Here is a 15,529-nt window from a genome sequence, read left to right on the forward strand (position 1 = left end):
GTTCACACAGTTCTTGTAATGTTTCAAAACATCTGTAAAGAAACCATCGCCGATATATCAAAAAATTTAAATCCCCTTTGATTTGAGTGACGGATGTGATGTTCTTAAAATAGATGATGTGATAATGTTTGTCATGCGTCCATGTAGACAGTTGGAAATTGAAAGGTTAAAAAAAGAATCAGTTTGCAGGTATTTTTTCTATTTGATCCATTACTTAATCTATGTTCAGAGTTGGAGGTCATCTTGAATTTCAAAAAAAAATCCTGTCTGATGTTAAGCCTCAGAAATATCACTTATTCTTGCATAATATCAATGAAATTTTTCAGTTGTAGAAACGAAGAAATTTATATACATGTTTTTTCTTTCACATCTTATATATACTCTGTTTAGATATTGAGCATCTTGAAATTCAGATCGACAGTAGAATAGAAATCAGTTTCGCAAATTAAGTAACAGTCTTTGTACGAAATAATAATATTCATGTTCTGTTGGTGACACTTTGCTCGTTTTCAGTGGTTTGAGAGGAAATGTCCATAACGTATCAGTCAATCAAAGTCTCTTGTTGCCATGTTTAATGATTGTAACAATGGTATCATAATGCAACCTGCAACTTTATTGATCACTGAGATATATATCACATGTGTAACAATAGTAATAATATTATGACATGTGTTCTCTAAATTACTTCCAATAGAGACGTTACATTTAGGAGTCGTATTTTGTTTTTATTCTTTGATTTGTTCTTTGTAAAATCCGTGATAGAACACGTTTAGTAGGAATATGCTGTAGTCGGAAACTGCTGGGTTGTTTCTTTTATTATATACAGTTTTTTTTGTCTCCGCCAAAGCCGATATACAATATTGAGGAAACACTTGCCAACTTGGTATTTAATGTAATTAATTAATGTAATACTTCAAGATAATGCTTATTGGTTTACTGTGAATGTTGCTCCTTACGAAAAGACTGTGATTTCTAATAATGGTTTGTTTCATTGAATGAAATTAAAAACTAGTAAAATGAATGATTTTGTATAGCTCTTAGATGTCCTTTCACAAAGCAAAGATGATCGTTAAGGGAAATTAAGCCAAACGACGGTGGAAACTTGTAACATCAGTTTTTGACATCTGAACGTCCTTTATTTATCTCATAGATCTGAATCTTTTAAATAACAGAAAGAATATTTTATGTTGTGAAATTAGGTAGTGAATATTTAATAATAATAATAAATCACGACAATGTAAACAAACTACCTGACACCGTCAAATATGTACATTATAAAAACGTTAACTTACACTGACACATTTGTACAATGAAAAATAAAATCCGTACACCGTCATATTTGTATAATGTAAAATAACAATGTAGGCTGTGTTCTTCTGTGCAATGAAAGTTTTAGTTCTTTTATGCAAAATTTTCATTTTCCCTGTCAGCAAAACGTTTATAACAGAAAAAAGTATACACACTTCCATATGCTAAAACCATCAGAACATAACATATTTTATCATAATTTGAAGCCTTTTGTTTCCTTCTTTTTTTCTTTATTTCGTTTTTCTTTGTTTCATCTAAGTTGTCTTCTTTTTTCCTGTTTTTCTTATCTACTATTAAATTCCTGGTATCATCTGAAACACAATATTTATAAAACATATATTTGGTTACCTTTGAATAACAAATCTTAAAATATGTCAGAATTTTATTACATTTCAAATTAGACGATTTTTTATCTGCTATTTCCATATCTTTATAAGTTTCTCCTATACTATACTATACAATAAGTCTATAAATTAGTGTCTTAAGTTCTACTGTCACCTGCTTTCTACATTCCTGTAGGGAAAAACAAGAGAGGAGGGAAACCTTTTTTGGATCCCATTTCCTGAAAAAGTAATGACAAATCTTTCAATAATTTGTATTATGAAGAAAGCTCATTTTCAGTGAGATTAAGTCAGGAAAGGAATTACATATGATACATATGTAACATATGTGAGACAAAAGAATAAGTTAAACGACCATGCAGCTTTAATATGGAAATAAGCTTGCGTAATTAGGAATACATTCTTTGAAATACAAACATGCGGTGGCATTTATTCAAAGAACGGTAACGATGTCTAGATCAGCTATCACATGCATTTTTAGAATGAAGACATGTAGATACCGATCATATAACATATGTTGTACTAGTATGAGACACTGGACCGGGATTGTTTTTACGTATTAGTTCAATAACAATATTCTATGCGTGAATCCGAGTTCTTAACTGGAAGAATTGACTTGTATATATTGGTTTAGTCACAATAGATTATTATTATAAGCATTTTGAGTCGAGGACTCCTATATTTCTGTCAGCGTTTGACGTTATGCTTTTCTTCCTGCTTTGAATTCTTACTTCCGGTAAACTATAATAAATACCAGAGCAAGGTCAAGTTCGTCAGTCTGTGCTGTGTTTACATTTGGCCTACAGCAAAGATCCCGGGGTTCCTAGAGGAAAAAAGCCTCGACGTTTATTTTATGAGTAAGTTAAGAGTTAAGAGGTAAGATGAAGCGCAGATAACTGTAAGCCTCGCATTTACTTGCATTGCAGAATTTAAAGATATTGACGGCCGAATTTATTTTTTCCTGGTATAGTTTCAAGTTTTACGAGTTTATTCGTATTGCTTTAAAACTAGACAAACTTAACTAGAGGCAGAAATTACGATAGAAGGCTAAAATAATTAAAGCATAATTAGAAATAATAAAAAGAATAAACTGTGATAACTTTTTACCATACAGTCAGAAGGTCTAGCTGTCATTGCAATGAAATAAATATTTCAAAAATGAGATACAAATTTTTAACCGAAGGAATGATATATATTTAGTCTATGGAGAGTGTGAATCGAGAAAACTGTTTCTTATGTGAAGTAGCGATGTTTTCTATTGTAAACAAGATCAGTGTTAGAAAACCACAGACGAATGTTTCCCTAAGTATAAAAGAAGATTGTTTGCTAAATAATGTGGTTTTTTTTAAACAGAGACGTATTAAACAGGACAAAATCGTCAGTATAACTTTTCATGAATTGTGCTAATTCCTAGCAGGTTATATTTGTATTTTCTTATATAAGTGTGATATTTTTCATATAGAATATCAGCTGAATAGCAATGTTTTTTTTTCGAAAAACCTATTTATGGCGTACTTTTTCTCAAAGAAAAGCGATACCTTTTTTCATTTTAGAACAATTACGATAATATGGCATCATCAATTCCAAACAAACAAGACAAATCGGCATTTATTCACGACAGGTGAGATGGATTAGATATATTATGATCGCTGACACTGACATTTCGTACATGATATACATTGAGGAGACGGGTATGGTTGCCAATATGAAAACTATCAATTAAACTTCAAATGACGTGGATTAAAGCAAAAATAGGTCAATGTTAGGCCTTTAACAATGAGAAAAACTCATACCATATACAGTCACCTACAACAGGACCCGAAATGACAAAAAAGTCAAACGATTCAAACAAACAAAATCAACGGCTTGATTTATGACAAAACAATAAACGAAAAAAGATATAAGGACAGAAACCAACGACAACCACTGCATTCCAGGCTGCCTACTTTGGACAGGCACATTCAGAATTTGGCGGGGAAAACATTTTAGCGAGCGCTGAACCCTCCAAAAAATAGTTAAAAGATAATAACATCTACAAAATAAATCATGTTCTCCAAGACAAAAAATTTCGCTAAATGCACATCAAATTGATTTAGTGTAAAGACGTCATAATCAATCCGAGAAAAGCATGGCCTTGTGCCAAAACATACGTACATAATCTTGACAGGAAGAAGGAACATAAGTTTGTAAAGCAATCCATAATTAGTTAGGTTTAAGTTTAACTTTAAATTTAAGTCAAAAACAAAAAAAGTCTAGTACTGATGAAAATTATATTCAAACATGTATTATAGTATTAAATTATATCTTTTGATAATACGTGTATTCAGAGGAACAAAAGGTTTACAAGGATTGTAAAATACGTGATTTATAAACTACATTACCCTAATTTTAAGGAAGTGTTATCCTGTTTTAAAGGTGCAGCCACATTTCAAAACCAAATCTTTGTAACTATGAAAGAATTTAGCAAAGGTGCTACGTAATGTATTGTAACGAACCCCTGACTTAAATCACATGATACAAATTTAAAATAAGTTGAAAATGTTTTACTTCAATGGCTAAGTTGTACTATAAAACAGGAATAGACTTTCGAAATGACAAATATAAAGCAATTCAAAGGAGAAATCTAACGGCCTAATTTGTCTACAATACAATAAACGAAAAACAATTATGATATACAACACGACAACCACCGAATTCTATGCCTTTGATTTCGGACAGGCACATTCAGAATGTGGCGGGGTTAAACAAATGCATTCATTGGTTCAATAATTTCATCAACAATATCATAATAACCAGAAACTCGTTTCATATGCATTTTATAAATAACCAATTATTCATAGATTTCGGTCATTGTAATTTAAAACGTCACTTCAGCCACGGGCATAGTGAATTAGTTAGGAAAATATACACAGTAAGAAAGTAACAAAGGAACATCGCCGTTCAAAAAGAGAAAAGAAAAAAAGTCTCTTTTGACGTGAAGTTTTGCTTTGATCTTCTTTGAAATATCTAAATGTAAAAAAGGACATAATTGCTGTTACTGTTGCATTTATTTAAAAGAAGTTCCCTTTTGGGAAATTTCGCCAGTATAATTAGAGAATCCTTAATTACTTCATGCAAACACTGTTCAAGGTAACAATAAGTGTTATTAAATTTAGGAATTAAATGGACGAAACCACTGAGTTTGACTGCGAATTGATATATTTTGGTTTTCCCTATCAATATTGCACTGTATTATCACCTGTCAAGTCCATAATACATGTTTCTTTCGTTATACTGAGTAATTCCATTTTCAATAATGATGATTTGTCTACATTCTCTATTCTTCCGTACTATTCGATTGTATCATACGCCATGCTGTAAATAGCCACACTGACAAAGAAATATTATTTCTTAAGAGAAAGAAGTATTTAAAGAGACAATACAACATAATTGGATAAAAATAAAACCTGACAATGATTTCGTATGTAGCAAAAGTATTATTCCAAACAACAGATGTATAGTTACCGTTGTGCCGAACATGAGAGATACAATTCTACATCCCGGATAAATTCTTAAAACTATTTTTTTTCTCACCAACTATGTATATGTAACTTTAATCTAAAAAAAAATTGTTCGAAGAACAATCAGGAATTTTGAAAGATGTTTTAAAAAATGTTTTCTACGCTCAGCAGTTAGCCAAACTGATACCTCATATAAACATATAAACTTTTCATTACAATACAAAATATTGTAATTACAAAATACAGCATTTTCAATAAAATATATCGTTTTCTTTACATAAGAAAACATAGCGATACAATTTTGCCACGGACATGTACTTCTGCTATTTTTTTTTTACTACAGAACATAATGCAGGACAAATTTGTGGTTTGTACTTAAACGATATGTTGACTGACAGTTTATATACCTATAAGGAATATAGACTTGTTTATCTTTAAATAGATGCTCTTAACTATTTTAATTCAACACGACATTGAAAGGCATGTAATAACCGATTTATATTGTTATACATAAAACTCTCCTGTTTTTCGCATGATTTAATTCCTGACTTTATCGATAGATATTTTTTTACCATTGTGTTGTCTAGGTTATACGAATTTTTGCATGTCCCCTTTGTATCTTTTCTCTCTTTTGTTTTATATAACCGACTGTCGATACTGTAGATGCTACATGTATAGATGCTATAGGCAAATCAGATCAAAATCTGCTGTAAATAAAAGTAAAATACATTGTGTTGTAATGGCAATCTTAAAAACAAGGCAAAAGTCTACTAAAAACAAGAGCCAAAACAATAGCAGTAACAGCAATGGGGAACACAAAACAAAGTGCATCTGCTATACTGATACCCGGTACAAGGGCATTCAAACAGAAGAATTGCTTAAATATAAAAAAAACTTAAATTTTCAATTTTAATCCAAGGACAATACGCGAAATTGTAAAGAACAGGAAGGAATTAGGAACAGACTAGGAAATCAGGTATAACAGACAAATATATTTTTCACTCGTTGACAGTTGAATGACAACTTTGGCTCCTAGTTATCTTTCGATATTTGGACCAGAGGTTTAGCAAATCGTCATATTGATAAAGAATCAACACAAAATCATAAAGCGCATGAAGCATAAGTGAGCTGATAGAGCGATGTTTATTTTGTTTCAATAAAAATGTTCATTCGGTCACATTTGTTAATCAAACTGTGACAGAAACTAGATAAAATGCTTAATGTTATTATAAGAATAATTGATTGTTGGTTTTTGTGGATATACCAGTTCACCTTGGATTTAAACAGGAAGAATTCATAAAAAATATTTCAATTGGTTTGATTGAATATTAAAGTCGAGACCTCGCGTTCTAAAAGAAACCAGATTTTTAGCGAGGTTATACTAAGAGTTTCAAATAGTATGATTTCAGCTATTTCAAAATATGAATGAACATACCAACATTTTCCTGACTGGAACTCGGTTGATTGGTTGTGTCTTCTTGCGATTGTACAGACTTTAGTTCTGTTTCCTGTATGTCCTCTTCTATTCCAGAAAAGCCTGTCAAATAATTTCTTGGTTTAGAAAATACTTTGTTTGTAATAATTTTTTCATTCGGATTGTCTTTATCCGATAGCAAATTTGCAGACGATAATTGCAGTATTAATGACATTAACATTTAAAATCAGGAATTATATATATTGGATTTAATGACCACAGAAACGGAACGAGACATAAGAATAAGTTGTATGCATGTACAATCATGAATAAACAATATATGACAAAAACGAAAAACTAATATTGCAGACAGCATACGATGACAACTTTTTAATTATAGGCTCCTGACTTGGAATAAGAACATATAGATTGTGACGGGGTCAAACATGCAATGATTTCACTAATAAAGCTCAGCTAAAGGCCTCCTCTGAACATTTGAAGGTTATCACTATGTATTGGTTAAACTACACAAAAAAAACCCGTAAAATATCGTTTCATCTCGGCCTCTAGTTAGTGTTCTACTACAAATTTGTCGGTACTTTTAACGAGTTCCTTAACTATTATAAAAAAACATAATTAATTTTTATAATAAGAAATAGAATAATAGTGGAATTCACCATTTTTTTGGAATGTAAAAAATTCTTGGGATGTCCTTTTGATTCGGTGGACACTTTTGACTTTTCCACTCTTTTTATTCTACACTTCCACACAATCCTATATAATTAAATTGTCGTTTGATAAATCTGATTTCAAATTTATTTTCTGCAATGAGAAAGGTAAATGTGATAGGTGTACTTACTGGAGGTGTGATGAGATGTGTAATGCCCTAAATTTTCTCCTTGACAACAGTAATGTACATTTAGGCAATAAAGTCTATCGACGGGTCAAAGTTATTCCTATGGTCAACAAATGAGCCCTGTTAATAGCAGACTTGTTCCTATACAGATATGATTCACAGTTTATGGCCAACTTTGTGAAGAACGGTCTTAATTTCATCTAATTGATCAATTTAACAACACTTAGTCCTTTGTTAATTTATATATCATTGTCATTTTGCTTAGTTTCTTCTGTTACCTATTCTGACATCGGACTCGGACTTCTTTTAAGGTAGATAGGGTGTCTTCCTCCATCTTGGATTTTGAAATACCAGAAAACAATCGGTCTAGATCTTTAATAAAAGGTGCAAATTTTGAGAGTAGTAGGTAATTCATGTGTAAGAATTTTCATTTCAATATAGAAAATGACCTATTTTATCATATTTATGGTTGTATTTTACAAAAAAGACAGAATACTTTTGTTTGATTCTATTTTTTCCAACTTTGCCACATAAGGGGAGGCAACTCAAATGTAAGGGCAGATAATTCAGATAAAGTTACTTTTACAATAGAATGTGTTAGGAATTTACCTATTTTATTATGTAGCAAGAAAACGGGTCCCGTGACCCCATTTTTTCTTTTTCTTATCTGAAAGCATACTATTAGAGCTATCTTCACATATTTTATCTCAAAATTCTATGGTGTAGTTTTCGTTTTATGGCAGAAAATTGAGTTTTCCATGCATAATCTATACAAAATCTGTCAATTTTGCACAACCTGTAGCGTGAAAATAAGCCCCGTGACCCATACTTTTTATAATTATTTTTTAAAAAGCATGATATAACCTACATTTTGGCAAATTATTAAAAAATTCTATGGATTATAATTTAGACACCCCATCTACCTTAAACTGAGTTTTACTGTGCGTATTGCTGTGTGTTTGTTTATTCTACATTTGCTAGAGGTATAGTGGAGGGTGGACATCTCACAAAACATGTTTAACCCCACCGCATTTTCGCACCTGTCTCAAGTCAGGAGCCTCTGACCTTTGTTGGTCTTGAATGTTTTTTTAGTTATTGTTCATTTACATGTTTCGGAGTTTAGTATGACTTCCATTTTCACTGAACTAGTACACTTTTTTGTTTAGGGGCCAGCTGAAGCCCGCCTCCGCTGTGTTGAAGACCTATTGTAGCCTTGGTGCTGTTTTCTGCTTTTCGGGCGAGTTGTTGTCTCTTTGACACATTCCCCATTTCCATTCTCAATTTGAGATAAGAGATATAAACCGACATGTCATCGCTAATTTCTGGCGACTGAAGGAAATGTCACCAACTAGTATACCTTAAGTTACTTAAACATTATATATTAACATACAAACATTTTCCGGATTTGAACTCTGTTGATGTGTTGATTCTTCTTGCGATTTTACATACTTTAGTTCTGTTTCCCCTATGTCATCTTCTTTTTCAGAACAGCACGGTGAACAAATTCCCGAAGAACAAATTGTGTGTTTTTGCAACGCATTTTTTTCCTGATCTTCATTCGTAATATCACCTTTCTTGTTACTGCGGCATATGGAGCAACGTCTTGTACATAAACCACATTTGCGGTAGAAAATTGCAATTATAATGACATTCAATATGAGAATGATTCCGCTTATACCCAGTAACCACCACAATAACCTTCCAAAGTAAGAGGGTTTGTCAGAACTGCTTGGTAGAGATTCGTTAAATAACTCAATCATTGCTGTAAAACCCAATATAACAAATGTTGATAACGTGACTTTGGCACCGCTTTCCACTGGAAGCCAAAAAGTAACAATATTTATAAATGTAATAGCAACAGTTGGAGCAAGGAATTTCCATACGTAATATGTTTGTCTGCGATCCATTTCTATGTGTAAGATCACTACAGAGAAGTTTCTTCCAATTACATTTTCTATTGTTGTATAATTTCTTATTTTGTCAGGTTTAGATATATGCCACTCACCATTTGATTTAAATAGATTCAGGAAATTAGATGGCAATCCAATGCTTAATATCAGTTCCTTGTTATCAAGATTTTGGGTTCTAAAATTTAATGTACAGGTTTCAGTTTCAAACGGATATCTTGTTGGATCTACAACGCAATATGTTTTAACTTCAATAACATCACGCCGTTCCACCATCCCATTATTGTAGATATAAACACGTTTATCATTATCTTCAAAAATATTGGATTTATCTGCATAATTTGTAAGCAACACATCAGGCGTCCATATCTTTGATATTGGAGCTGTTATTGCATTCGTTTCTCCGTAGACACTCTTATTCCACGTCAAAAATTCATCTGTCCATGACATCTTTATACCAAGTGAAGTTGTCAGGATTTGGTTCTTCATGTCTAATGAATGAACTGTGTATAGCGCAATTTCAATCTCTACCTGTATTGGTTCGCTTTTATTAACAGTCGGCGTCCTTATATATTTATTAAAATCTCTGTTGTCCAGTATGTCCTTCAAGAAAAGGCTTTCAACGTTTACGCTATAGACAGTTAACATAACATTACATAAACAGATAAGATGAAATAGAATTAAATTCATTTCAGTTCAGTTTATAATTATTTCAAAACTGTACACAATTTTAAAGAAAACAAAAAATTAAAATATTTAATATAGGCGATTTAAACATTAAAAGAATACAATTGTACATGATTTTAAACTCCGTGATTTTAGTTGACAAAAAGTTTGGAAAAGTGCCATACATTAAATTATTCATTACTTTTTTATTGATTGTTCTATAGTATACCATTATAAAAAAGAAACGATTAGATCATACAAGATTTTGTTGGATACCTATTATGACAGACAGTTTGTTTTGAAAAAGAAAGCCATTGATTTATAGAAAAAGGATTCTTTGTATTTGTTGAAATCACGTGTCAAATGCAAACAAACTAAACCTACTTGTAGCAATTACTGCATCGATCGCCAGATAGGAAATCATGTAGGTTTAAGTTCATGAACATGCTTCTCGTATTTTCTAAAGAAAATTATGTCAGAAATAAAAATATAAATTGAAAACTTACGAAACTCCAGTAGAATCTATAAATCGAAACCAAATTATGTTTCTTTCACTTTCATTTTTATTACATTCATTGTTGGACTATTTAATGACGTTCAGTATCTCTTGACGACGTAGCGTGAACAAACACTACTATGATTATCTATGAAACAACCCAAGAGTGTGTACTTTAAACATATGGTTTACAATCAAATATGTTCTCCGTTTATATTTAAAAATAGGGTTAATTTTCACAATTATACCATAATTTTGTTCTGATGTTCGACAGAAACATAACAAAACAAGCCGGAGACTAGCCAGGGACGGCTGCATAGGAACAATAGAATCGGCATGGGGCCACTAGGGTAACCTGTCCATTTGATCCAACCGATATGCATAGGGTTGCAATCGAAACAACAAACATGACAAAGTTAGTTTGGGTTGCCAAGAAAAAATAATTTTGTTTATTATAGATATTAAGTTATTGAAATTATCTTATAACGCCTAATAACAAATTGTGTTTTTAGGTTTATATGTTGAAAATGTTAGATTAGATAGGAAGGAAATAGATAAAAAAATAATGTGTAATACACTGCTGTCATCGTGACTTGAATGAGGTTGCAATAATTATAGAATAGATTGTAAAAATAAACTGTTTACTTTAAATGAAGCTTCAATTTTTAGACCTATCTGTACGCAGCATATGTTTCATTGTTTTCATTAATTTACCGCTTTTGATACAAATGTATAAATCAAAACATGTGATGGTTCATTCAAAATCTAGTTACGATATTTGTGAAATTAATTCCCTCAGATTTATTAAAGAAATATTCAAAAATAATTTCTTTCGAAGAATCTTGTCTAACTGGTGTTCCAGCCGTTCAGGAAGTCCGTGCTTTTTTTTGTGAAAGAAGGGCGAGGTTTTATCTGTAACGCTAGAAAAGGGAGTTTTTTCAAATGATTCCAATCAAAATGTTTTTTTATTAAAAGGAAACATTTAAATTAAATATCAAATTTTTAAGACAGATAATTCATATTTTTTGGAATAATTTTTCGGTGTATCGTAAATTATAACATAGTTTTTTTTTCAAGAAACCCCTCGACAATCTCACTCGACTTCATCTAGTGAGGTAATGGCCATGGGTTTTAACAAAAACTATGATAAGATTTACGAAAAAAGAATGATATAGTTTATTGAATTATTGTACCCAGAAAGTTAACAACATATGCAGAGCAAAAACAGCATGCGTACAGTAAGTATTTTGTATGTTAATTTTCCAAACTCGTGACCGTCATACAATTAAATACCTAACCTAACCTTATCCACCTTTACGTCGGAGACGGGACGTATTATGATATACCAATGCCCGTCTGTCCGTCCGTACACACTTCGTACGATAACTCAAGTTCTCTTTCACAATTTTTTTTTCTTTAACACAACAATAGAATTGACAGGAGAAAGCTCCCTTTCGATTGTTTTTTCAATTTTTTTACTTGTTATTCCAGAGTAACGGAATCTTGACCCTTATATTTAAGATAATTTTGCTCAAATCCTGCACAAACTCCAGTTTTCCTGATATGGTTTCCTTCAAACTTTACATTATTGTGGGAATTGGTGATAGGAAGCTCCCTATTTTCTTTTTTTCTTTTTGGTTTATCGTTCTACATGTACAGTTACGGAACTTTAACTGTTGCATTTAAGGCAGTTGTTTGCGTACAAACTCCAGTATTCTTGTATTGATTTTCTCTCTCTCTCTCTCTCTCTCTCTCTCTCTCTCTCTCTCTCGTATACATATACGCAGTCTATAGTATAAACGACAACTGGATCCCTTCAAGGGGAGTAGTCCACTATTTAGCTACACCAATTTTGGGGAATTTTTTTTAAAATTCACATATTTTACTAAACTGGAGTCCTATAATATAGTGGTATATCTACTTAAGAAATCCACCCAGACCCAGCAAGTACCCAAATGGAATTTAAACGGAAGTGTCTGTCTAAGCTAGGCATTTTCATACTTTCTTTTACATCGCAGTGTGGAATTTGAAAACTACCTAGGGAAAAAAAAGCATTTTGAAAAAAGTACCTTATTCCCTGTGAAAAACTGTAGTATACAATTCAGTCGTATGAAATGAAAAATACTGTTTGGCTTTGAACTATCTATTGTATGTTGTACACTATTAAAACTAAAATCTGCTTAAGTCCTACATGTCTAATGAATGAAATGTGTACAGCAAAATTTCTACCTCTATATGTTTGCTTTAATTCACAGTTGGTTTCCTAATGAATTTGTTATAATCTCTGTCTTCCAGTATTTTCTTCAACAAAAGAGTCTCAACGTTTGATACTACAAGAATGAAATTTAACAATCTTCGTTACGGGTCCTTCATGAAGGATCCTCCTATTGAGCAGGTCAGGTGGTAAATGTCGCGTCAACGTTTCTCAGTAAAACATTTATGGGATCACACTATTTGAACATATATACGTTCAATCAGAACCAAACTGAATTTCACTTTGGTGTCATTGAAACAATATAATACTTTGGAGAGGCCTTTATTATTGTTATAAATCAATTTTTGAAGTAAACAATCCTCATCCACAGTTGGAATACATAGAGAAAATAATGCTTCACTTTACGGGAGTTCACATTTTCATCTTTTTCATTTTGGTATGATTGAACGACACATATGTGATCTTTATTGATTCACAAAATGTACGAAGATAACTCTCTGTCATTTATTTTCTATGATGTGCTTTTGTTTACTGTTTCATATCTCCTCAAATAATTACTGGATTCTCATGTATTGTTACGTATTTTACTTTATTATGGAAATATCTTTCTTTACAAAAGTAGGAGTAGGTGCGAGTCGACTCGGAGTCAGACAAATGCATTTTATTAGCAACTGGAAATTTAACAGCAATCCAACATAACTGTGACATAAATATTATCTTATGTATCTAAACTTTTGAATCTAATTAAGCCTACAGTATTTCTCCTGAAATGTACTATTTTTTTTATAAAACAGAATTTTACTGTTCATAAATGAAATTTAGACTCCATAAAAAACTAGAATACTTTGTTCCTTTAAATTCGCTTTTCTTTTTTTAATTGCAGCATTTTCTAAATAATGATGTCTTTACACAAAAAATAAAATGCTCCGCTAATCTAAAGCTTGATACGACCGCAGAGTTCGAACCCCGCAACACTTGAGGCAAGTATGGACACAACATTAAAGCTTAAGACAGCTCTGAATTTGGATTCTGAAATTGGACATTTACCTATTATGGTCCAATATCCAAAATCTAAGTACTTGGTTAGAATCAGCATATCAAACAACCCAGATAATTCAATTGTTGATGAAATAAAATAATAGTCTAATTTAGGACCCTTTGGACTTCAATGTGGCCCAATTTAATAAAGGAGCCCAAATTCCAAAATCTAAATACATGGTTAGATTCAGTATTTCAAAGAAACCATTAAATTCATGTTTTGTTTAAATCAAACAAAGTTTAATTTTGGATTCTGATTTGGACCAACTTGAAAACTGGGCCCAAAAATCTAAAATTTGAATACAGGTTTAGATTCAGCATTCCAAAGAACCACATATCTATATATATATATATATATGTATTCAATTTATGTTGAAATCAAACACAGTCTAATTTTGAACCCCGATTTGGACCAACTTGAAAACTGGGCCAAAAATCAAAAACCTCAATACATGTTTATTAATAGATAATATAAGCTAGTATTATCGACGAACTTGTCACTTTCAATTGAATATATTATTGTTTCAATTTTTATCTATATAAATTTTAAGTGTAATATGACTCCAAACCAGACCTGGGGTCAATTTCATGCAAAAGTATTTAATTACATTTCAATTACATTGCTTTTTAAATGTAATTAATAACATCACAATTACATTGATTTTCAAATGTAATTAATTACATTACACATGTTACAATTACATTACCAATTTAATTAATTACATTTCAATTTCTTTTGTCAAAAGACATACAAAAGCTACATCATTTAGAATAAAATCATAAAAATATCATCCGGCAAGAATAGAATGAAACTTTTATATATATACATGCTCTTTTAAACAGTGAAATTATTTGTACAAGATTTCTTTTACAAAATATAGTTTCAAATTTTTAAAGTCGTTGTTACATTTGATCACCGTTCGATTTTTAATGCTAATTTTTTTATTGAATATCTTATTTTTATGGGAAAAATAGATCCGGATTAATATAAAAAAAATATTCTTCAAAACATTTATTACAATTTCAGGTTTCTACTAAAAATATAAATTTAGATTTTAAAGGTTTTCTTATGTAACTCATGTGAAATTTGAAGCAACTTTAAAGCTTTCATTTATTACAGAAGAAGTAATGGTAGCATTTTCCAGTCTTGTATTTTGTCAAGTGTATTTGACCCCATTCTTGTATGTTTTGACTGCTGTATTTAAAATTTTGTAGAAAGTGTTTAAATAATATCCATCAGTACAGATTTTAACATATACATATGATGGTTAAAAAAAATCCCTTTGGCATTTTAATCAAGAGACAAACTTGTACTTCATAATTAGTTAAGTTAAAGGAATTACCTGAGGTTAAGATTATTGTTAATTGTTAGAACAACAAACATGTCTTTACAAATTGTATGTAAATAAATTGGTATTGTCTTTAATTTTCAGATTTTTATTTGAAAATGTGAAAAAAATGAAATACAAATAAAGATTGTTATACATCCTATAATGATTAATAAAATCAAAGTACAAAGTGTATACTAAATATAGGAAAAAATAAAATTTACAAGTTGCATCAGAAAAGCCAAAAATTTTCAAAATTTCCCAGCAATTATTCAAATGTAATTCAAAGTAATTGAAAAGTAATTCATAATTACATGTCTAAAAGGCAATGTAGTTCATTACTTTCAATTACATGTAATTGAAAATATGCTCAATTACACATTACATTAAATTACTTTCAAAATTATAATTAATTACAGCTAATTACAATTACATTTTTAATTACACCAGGTCTGCTCCA

General features: G+C 30.9%; 2 protein-coding genes across 10 annotated transcripts in view; one reads left to right on the top strand and one right to left on the bottom strand.

Annotated features, from left to right (window-relative positions):
* The window catches only part of LOC127716148 (uncharacterized), a 551,146-nt gene that overhangs the window by 60,976 nt on the left and 474,641 nt on the right, over nucleotides 1-15,529 (top strand). The gene's annotated exons all lie outside the window — the stretch shown is intronic.
* Nucleotides 593-15,529, bottom strand: part of LOC127716137 (neuronal acetylcholine receptor subunit beta-4-like) — a 57,227-nt gene continuing 42,290 nt past the window's right edge. The window contains exons 1-5 of one of the 7 annotated variants that reach the window (XM_052222252.1): nucleotides 8,810-10,047; nucleotides 6,585-6,686; nucleotides 5,722-5,856; nucleotides 4,888-5,018; nucleotides 593-1,619 (exon numbers count right to left, since the gene is read on the bottom strand). In XM_052222252.1, coding sequence (XP_052078212.1) covers nucleotides 5,831-5,856; nucleotides 6,585-6,686; nucleotides 8,810-10,016 — 1,335 coding nt within the window. In that variant the 5' untranslated portion in view covers nucleotides 10,017-10,047 and the 3' untranslated portion in view covers nucleotides 593-1,619; nucleotides 4,888-5,018; nucleotides 5,722-5,830. Of the gene's footprint in view, nucleotides 1,620-4,887; nucleotides 5,019-5,721; nucleotides 5,857-6,584; nucleotides 6,687-8,809; nucleotides 10,048-10,498; nucleotides 10,649-15,529 lie in introns of those variants that run through there. The other 6 variants (XM_052222254.1, XM_052222251.1, XM_052222253.1 and 3 more) reach the window with 6 other exon arrangements.

Source organism: Mytilus californianus, unplaced genomic scaffold, assembly GCF_021869535.1.
Source record: "Mytilus californianus isolate M0D057914Y unplaced genomic scaffold, xbMytCali1.0.p SCAF_9, whole genome shotgun sequence".
Classification (NCBI taxonomy): Eukaryota; Metazoa; Mollusca; class Bivalvia; order Mytilida; family Mytilidae; genus Mytilus; species Mytilus californianus.